Genomic DNA, 8,516 nt, shown 5'->3' on the forward strand with positions numbered 1-8,516 from the left:
TGTGTGTGTGATGGGTGTGACCATGATGCAGCATGTGGAAATCTGATGTGATATGGGCATGGCGTTCCACGTGTCACAACTGGTGTGACCGCATGGCCCCTTTGGGTCACTGTGGCTGTGATGATAACTTGTGTGTGATTGTGTCATATGTAGTGGTCACATAATGTGACTTGGTTGTGGAGAATGTGATGCTTTGTGTGTATGAGTGCAGGTGTGAAGGACACATGGAGGCTTGTGATTTTCTGTGATGCTGTAGGCGTGTCTGCGTTCTCTCTCCATCTTCCCTTCCCTTCTTCCTTCCCCTCCTCCCTCATTTCCTTCCTTCCCTCCTCCCTTCCTCCCTTTCCTTCTCTCTGCAAACATTTTCCAAGTGCCTGCCACAAGCCAGGCCCCGACCTGGGTGCTGAAACACAGCCGTGGTGTCCTGGTGGGATGTGAATGCTCAGCTGCGCTGAGGTCCAGTCAGCCGGATGCTGATCCGTTGGTAGCCAGAAACCAGCCGTGATGGGAATATTTACATCGAGGAAATCACAGACACTACAGAGCCTCCCCCCTCCTGGGAGAGCTGGTGGCCCCGGCGGTTGCCGCACATCCCTGCGCGTGTCTCAGGGTCTTACGCAGCCAGGAGGAGGTGGAGCTGCACACCTGTGAGCAGGTCTCCTGTGTGTGACTGTGGCTGTGGGTGGGACTGGCTGGGCTGCCCGTGGGTCCTGGTGATGACGACTCCCTTCCTCCAACCACCCACACTGGTGAGAGTGGGGGAGGCTGAGGTTGTCTGACCTCTGGCCACGTCCTTGGACCCCCAAGTCTTACTCTTCTCTGAGTCAAAAAGATAAATACCCACCCCTCACCCCTTCTTCCTGAATATCAGGCAGATCAGCTTTCCCCCGCTTGGGGGTCTGCAGACCCTTGGTCTCTGGGTCTTGGCCTTCAGTATTGCCCGCGGCGGGGTCTGCGGTTTCCTTTGGTGCCTCAGAGGTGCCTGCTGGGTCTTCAGCCTTCGGGGGCGGCTGGCTTGTCGGCCCCGGGTGTGCCCGCTGAGCTCTTTGCTTGCTGGGTTCTGGGTTCCCCAGGGCACCCTCTGAGGGGAGGCGTCACCGTCACTCCTTCCTTTTACACCATGAAAGCCCCGAAGTAGGAGCGGGTCCCGTCACGGAGCCGGACCAGGCGCTCATCCGGCACCCGCACGACCACCTCCTCCCCCGCGTCCAGGTGCACCACCCCGCCCAGGAAGCTGCTGTCCCACCAGACGCGGGGGCCGGTCGCTCGCCCGCAGGGTGACCGCCGGCTCACCAGCAGCTCCAGCTCCTCGGGGTAGCGCGGGGTGCGTTTGTAGAGGCCGTGAGTGATGGGCAGGCCGCTGGTGAGGCCCTGCGGGCAGCCCACGCCCCCCAGCTGCACCTTGGAGTAGATGTAGTAGTAGCCGGCCTGGGCAATCACCAGGGAGCCGTCCCGGTAGCTGAGGCCCCTCAAGAAGGCCAAGCCCAGCTTGGTCTCCCAGAGCAGCGGCCCCCCGCTGCCCGTCAGGCTGGAGTTGGCACCTGGGGACGGAGACAGAGGGGTCTGGTCAGTATGTGTCCCTCTGCGGGTGGGAGAGGGTGACGACTCCTCTCTGTTTTAGGTTGAGAACTTGATACATATTTTTTTTTTTTTATTTCTAGGAGAGAGAGAGAGACAGCGTGAGCAGGGGAGGGCCAGAGAGAGAGAGAGTCACAGACTGAAACAGGCTCCAGGCTCTGAGCTGGCAGTCAGCACAGAGCCCGATGCGGGGCCCGAACCCACGGACCGCGAGATCATGGCCCAAGCGAAAGTCGGACGCTTAACCGACTACGCCACCCAGGCGCCCCAGAGAACTTGATACATATTAATTCACTTTATTCTCACTTTGGGGTTGGGGGGGGGACTGAGGCACTGAGAAGTCAAGTCACTTGCTGCTTATACGTTTTAAATCACTTTTCTCCCCCTTCCCTTGCAGGAGGGGAAACCGAGGCATGGAGCCATTAAGTGACCCGCCCAAAGCATCAAAACTGGTGAGCGGAAGAGCCAAGGAATAGAGACCCAGCAGAGCCCGGTCCAGAAGCCTTAGAATCTCCATGCTCCTCAGTTTTTCTCTCAGTAAAATGGACATGTGAATGGTGCCTCCTTAAGATTTAATGAATTAAGGGGCACCTGGGTGGCTCAGTCGGTTAAGCGTCTCATGGTTGGTGAGTTTGAGCCCCACATCGGGCTCTGTGCTGACCCCTCAGAGCCTGGAGCCTGCTTCAGATTCTGTGTCTCCCTCTCTCTCTGGCCCTTCTCTGCTCATGCTCTCTCTCTTTCTCTCTCTCTCTCTCTATTTCTCAGGAATAAACAAATAAATAAACATTTTAAATAAAAAAAATTTAATGAATTAATATGTATAGAGCGCGTGACACATGGTGAGCACCTTGTAAGGGGTTATTCAATAATATGAGAAATGCACCGACATAGGTAGTGGGCCAAGACTGTCAACAGTGAGTGGGTGACTGAATGAATACTCGGACATGCTGGATATCTGTCTGGTCTCCCCAGGACACCCTGCCCCTCTCCCATGCTAGGACCCGGGGTCCCCCTCACCTGTGAGGTGTGCTGCTGGGTTGGCCTGGTGGGACCTTCGTTCTGGAGAGAGAGGGTGAGTGGTTAGAGGTGGAGGCGGTGAGGGGTGAGGGCCAGCCTCCAGCCAGGGTCATCAAGGCTACCTCCTGGTGTCAACCCCACCCTTTCCGGAATGCCCCAGACTTCTGCTTCTCAGGCTCAGGGGAGGGGCACCTGTGGAGCTCGGGCCAGTTGTGTAAATCACATTGGGCAACGGGCTGAGGAGGCGGGGGCAGCGTGGGAACCATCCCACCTCCACCCTCCCCGGGACCCAGGACTCTGACTCACCTTCTGTCAGCTGCTTCCAGGATTCTGCTTCTCCATCCTGCAAATGCAAAGGAACCCACGGTGAGGACCTGCGTGCCCCACACATGGGCATCCTCAGACTCACAGCTGTGAGACACACACGGACCACAGACACCGCCCTCCCAAGAGCGCCCAGGGCCATGTGCACACACACCCCTGCCCCACCCAGCAGACTGGTAACCACCCGGGGCCTCATTTTCCCCCTCTTCAAATAGACATGTGAATGGTGCCTATTTAAGATTCAGAGAATTCATGAGTATAAAAGCATGTTCCGGCACCTGGCACACGGTAAGCAGGATATAAGGGTTAATGAAGTAAGTAATATTTACAGATGTGTAGACATCAAGATGGCAGGACACGTGGACATCAATGGCAACAAGTGGATATGGACACGTGACAGGGCCTGGACACTAATGTGACACACGGGCAAGGCCCACGTGGACACAGATATGTGGGTATGTGGCTTACGGATCCACGTGTGTCTGTGCACAGTGCCAGCACAGGGGCTGCAGACAGGCCAGTACGTGGGCATGTGGAGACACGTACGCAGGATGACAGTTCAGGTTCACCCGGACGACACGCCCAGGCGGCCATCAGGTTCAGTCACAAGGAGAAATGACTTGGAAACACAGGACATGAAGGGCCAAGAGCACATGGCCGTGGGTGGGATGCGGAGGCTCACAGGTGTGGCAAACAGACAGATACACCCACAGCCGACCGTAAACTGAGGCAGAGAGAGATGCTCGCAGACTTGGACAAAGTGAATTAGCGACAGTCCCGAATAATGGTGATCAGGGTATGGCTAACAATAATCAGCAATGTCAGAACGTCCGTTCTGGGGGTTACAGACGAGGCTGTATTATAAAAGTGAAAATTGTGAAGAGACTTGGTTTTATTTGTTCCCACTGCTAGAAAAAATGGTAGCTGTGTGACCCCACAGCACTGTTAATGCTGCGATTTTTGGCAATCATATTGCAATATAAATGTGTCAAATCACTATGCTGTACACCTTAAACTGACAGAATGTTACATGTCATTTATACCTCAATTAAAAAACATATCCGTGGGGCGCCTGGGTGGCTTAGTCAGTTAAGCGTCCGACTTTCGCTTAGGTCATGATCTCGCGGTTCATGGGTTCGAGCCCCGCGTCAGGCTCTGTGCTAACTGCCAGCTCAGAGCCTGGAGCCTGTTTCAGAGTCTGTGACTCCCTCTCTCTCTGACCCTCCCCTGCTCACGCTGTCTCTCTCTCTCTCTTGGAAATAAATAAAACATTAAAAAAAAAATTAAAAAACATATCCGTTCCGGTTGGGTGAACTCTTCCCTTGTGCAGTCACCGCTGGGCACCACACACACAGTGTCATATTTCCTTCCCTGTGAGGTGGCACTCTTATTATCACACCCATTTTACAGATGAGGAAACTGAGGTTCAGAGAAGTGAACTGACTTGCACTGAGCTACTGTAAGTCGTTTATTGTGCTGCACTCACGCGCACAGAGACATGCACAGTAACACAGGAGACCCACCAGCCATGAGCCCCGAGGCCCCACTCACCAGCAGGGGTGTGACCGTCTCCCCCAGGCGCCAGTGCAGCCGTAGCAGGAACCAGCCCTGGACGGCCAGCCCAGCCGCCAGCAACAGCAGCACAAGGCCCAGGCCCAGCTGCGCTGCAGTGCAGGGCGGTCTTCGGCGGCGGCTGTGCCCCAGCCTCGTGAATGGGATGTCTGTCTGTCCGTCCACCACAAACACTGAGGGCCGCACAACCGTCTCCTCCATGCCTGAGCAGACGAGGTCTCGAGGCGCCTCGGGGCTGGGCTAGCACGGCTGGTCCCTGAGGGCAGGGAGGAAACCACAATTGCCCAACGCTCCTGGGCTTCGCACGCTGCAGACAGGCACCCGCGGGTCCTGGGGTTCAGCCTTTAGAGCAGGGATTCAGCCCCTCCCCTTTCCCCACTGGCCCTCCTCTTCTTCCTGTCCCCCCACCCCCAGGCTGGCCCCATCTCACTCTCACTCATACAGCCTCTCACACTTTCCAGGGGCATTTGAAGATGTGACTCAGGTAGGGATGGAGGGGGGAAGGCCCCAGCTTTTCCCTGTGGCTGCTTCATTCACTCCATGACCAAATATTTACAGATCATCTCTGTGTGCCAGGCACTGTTCTAGGTTTGAGGCCACAGCGTGAACAAGAGAGACAAATGTCCCTGGTCTTAAGGGGCTCATGTTCTAATGAGGTGAGAGACGAGGAGCCCAGTAAAGAAGAAAATACCATATAGGGTTTGAGATGGTGGTTAGGGAAGTGCAAGATACAGGAGTGCTTTGTGTGTGTGTGTGTGTGTGTGTGTGTGTCCATGTGTGTATACTGGGTCTAGTGTGTGTGTGCGCATGCGTATGCTCTGTGTACATGTGCATGGAGATGTGTGCAGGTGCAGGCATGTGTGTATGTGCACCTATGCACACATGCGGGTGTGTGTAGGTGTGTGCATGTGGGTGCATGTACATGAGTGGGGTGCATGAGTGTGCACGCACGTGGGCATGTGAAGGTGTGTGCATGTAGGTGCATGTGTGTGGTATGCATGAGTGTGCACGCACGTGGGTGTGTGCATGTAGGTGCGCGTAAGTGTGCATGCATGTGGGTGTGTGCATGCAGGTTCATGTGCATCGGTGTGTGAATGTGTGGTGTGCATGAGTGTGTGCAGGCGTGCACATGTAGGTGCGTGTGTGCATGAGTGTGCAGGTGTGTACACGCAGGTGTGTGGTGTGCATGAGTGTGTGCAGGTGTGTACAGGTGTGTGCGTGCAGGTGTGGATGTGTGGTGTACATGAGTGTGCATGCATGCAGGTGTGTGCAGGTGCAGACACACACACACCTGCATGTGTGGATGTGTGTGCGTGTGGATGAGTGTGCCTGTGAGTGTGTGTGTGTGCACGCACGCATGCAAGTTTAAATTGGAACTCAGTCAGGTGATGGAACCACCAGCCTCTAGGCTAACTAGGTTAAGTCCAAACTTGGAAGGTGTCCTGGGGGCACCCGGAAGTGGCCTGAGCAGCCCTCTCTTTTTCTTCTCGCTCACATCCCACCTTTCAGCAAGCCCTGGAGATTCAATCCCAAAGTCAGATCTTACCCCAGCCACCTGTTTCCATACCCACTGCTACCACTCCCCCCGTTCAGTTGGTGATGTCCTAATCACCTGTGTGACGTATTTGTAGGTGGAGCCTTGGGAAGGAGGTTAGATCACAAGGGTGGAGTCTTCCTGAATCGGATGAGTGCCCCTAAGTGGTGGATATAATCTCTCTGTCTCTCTGTCTCTCTTTTTTTTCCCTCTCTCTCCCTCTCTTTCTCTGCCACTTGAAGATGTTTGAGGACCCAGTGAAAGGGCCACTGTGTCTGCAAGCCAGGAAGAGAGCCCTCACCAGAACCCGACCAAACTGGCACCTTGGTCTCAGACTTCCAGCATCCAGAACTGTGAGAAATACATGTCAGCTGTTTGGGGTCCCCGCGTAGGGCGTCTTTTCTCTTCCCTCCCCTTCCCTTCCCTTCCCTTCCTTCCCTTCCCTTCCCTTCCCTTCCCTTCCCTTCCTTTCTCCTTTCCTTTCTTTTCCGTTCCTTTCCGTTCCTTTCCTTTCCTTTCCTTTCCTTTCCTTTCCTTTCCTTTCCTTTACTTTCCTGGGTGAAATTCACATAACATAAAACCAACCATCTTAAAGTGGGCAGTTCAGTGGCATTTAGGACATTTCCAAAGTCAGACAACTCTGTATGGTCCCCAGACATTTTCAGGACCTCAAAAGGTAAGCCCATACCCATAAAGCAGTTCCCATCCCCCAGGCTTCCCAGCCCATGGCAACTACTATCTGGCCCTTTATAGAAAAAGTTTGGCATTCCCTTGAGCTTAGAGTAGACACTAAGTGGTCTTCACTATCTTAAAGTCCATACGCCAATGCTTACTTGGCCAGGGGTCTTGGGGCCTTTGCGCATACTCTTTCCTTCATCTGGAAGAGTCTTTTCCAGATCTTCCACTGCTGACTCCTCCTTGTCATCCGTGTATTAAGAATACCTCATCATGATAGCTTTCTTTGTATTCCCCAATCATCTGCATTAGTCAGGGCTCTCCAGAGAAAGAGAACCAGTAATATATCTCCATCTCTATCCATCTGATGATCCATCAATCCATCCATCCTTCCATCCATCCATCCACTTGGCCACACATCCATCCATCAATCTATCTACAACTTATTATCTATCATCTATCTCTGCGTCTATGTATCTATCATCTATCTGTCTGCTCTCTCTCTCTCTCTCTCACACACACACACACACAATTTTTAAAAAATTTTTTTTTAATGTTTTATTTATTTCTAGGAGAGAGAGAGAGACAGCGTGAGCAGGGGAAGGTCAGAGAGAGAGGGAGTCACAGACTCCGAAACAGGCTCCAGGCTCTGAGCTGGCAGTCAGCACAGAGCCCAACGCGGGGCTCGAACCCACGAACCGTGAGATCATGACCCAAGAGAAAGTCGGACGCTTAACCGACTAAGCCACCCAGGCGCCCCACACACAATTTATTTTAAGGAACTGGTTCATGTGAATGGGGTTTAGCAAGTCCAAAATCCATAGACAAGTCAGCAAGCTGAAGATTCCTTTAAAGTTGATTTTACAGTTTTGAGTCTAAAGGCTAGAAACTCAGAAAGAATTTCTATGCTGTTATCTTGAATTCCTTCTTCCTTAGGAAACCAATTCTTTTCCTCTTCTGCCCTTCAACTAATTGGATAAGGCCCACTTACATTATCAACCTGAAAGTCAACTGACTATAGGTGTGAATCACATCAAAAAACTACCTACTCAGCAGCATGGAGACTGGTGTTTGACTAAACCATAGCTTAGCTAAGTTGACACATAAAATGACCATTATTTTATCTAAATGACCATAGTGGTGGACCCAATGTAGGCATGTTTCTCATGTTGCCCTTTCTCCTTTCCTTTTTAGACACCTTAACTGTCTGAAATCAACTCCACGCTGTCTTTACAATGTGAGTTCCAAAGATCGTGTCTGTGCCATTCACAGTCTATACGTGCCCAGACCAAACAATACCTGATGTGTTCAAAAAAAAAAAAAAAAGGAAGAAATGAATCCCAGGGCAAAAGAAAGAGGAAATTGGCATGAAAACAAAAGACAAGAAGGACATAAAGGCGGGTGGGCAGGCATCCTGCCGCATGTCGGCTGCGACACCTAGTATGTGATGAGGATTTTTGAGTCTTCCGTTGACAATGGTGCCAGACAACCCAGGCCTGGAGGGAGCACAGGTAGCTGTGAATCTATTTCCCTCATATTCTTGGAATTGGGGTGTGGGGTTCACAGGACCTAGGGGCCATAGAGGATATAGGTTGAAAGGAGGTGACTGCCAGACTCAGGGCTTTTCCCATGATGACCTCATTTAGAGCCAGAAAATGGATCCCACCCTCGATAGACCTAGAGGTACCAGTGGTGTTATTAATCAGAAGAGAGATCCAGGGGCGCCTGGGTGGCTTAGTCGGTTAAGCGTCCGACTTTCGCTTGGGTCATGATCTCGCGGTTCGTGGGTTCGAGCCCCGCGTCGGGCTCTGTGCTG

At 52.8% G+C, this 8,516-nt stretch overlaps 1 protein-coding gene across 2 annotated transcripts; it reads right to left on the bottom strand.

The window, feature by feature from the left end:
* Nucleotides 1-320: 320 nt before the first annotated feature.
* Nucleotides 321-4,793, bottom strand: TNFSF14 (TNF superfamily member 14). Of its 2 annotated transcripts, XM_039221349.1 has the most exons (4): nucleotides 4,471-4,793; nucleotides 2,902-2,938; nucleotides 2,596-2,637; nucleotides 321-1,541 (listed from the first exon to the last, which is right to left on the bottom strand). In XM_039221349.1, the coding sequence occupies exons 1-4, from the start codon at nucleotides 4,690-4,692 to the stop codon at nucleotides 1,114-1,116; spliced, it is 729 nt and encodes a 242-aa protein (XP_039077280.1). In that variant the 5' UTR covers nucleotides 4,693-4,793; the 3' UTR covers nucleotides 321-1,113. The 2 variants fall into 2 exon arrangements, with proteins under 2 accessions (XP_039077280.1, XP_039077281.1); XM_039221350.1 differs by lacking the exon at nucleotides 2,596-2,637.
* Nucleotides 4,794-8,516: the final 3,723 nt, after the last annotated feature.

Source organism: Hyaena hyaena, unplaced genomic scaffold, assembly GCF_003009895.1.
Source record: "Hyaena hyaena isolate Hyena2069 unplaced genomic scaffold, ASM300989v1 scaffold_988, whole genome shotgun sequence".
NCBI lineage: Eukaryota > Metazoa > Chordata > Mammalia > Carnivora > Hyaenidae > Hyaena > Hyaena hyaena.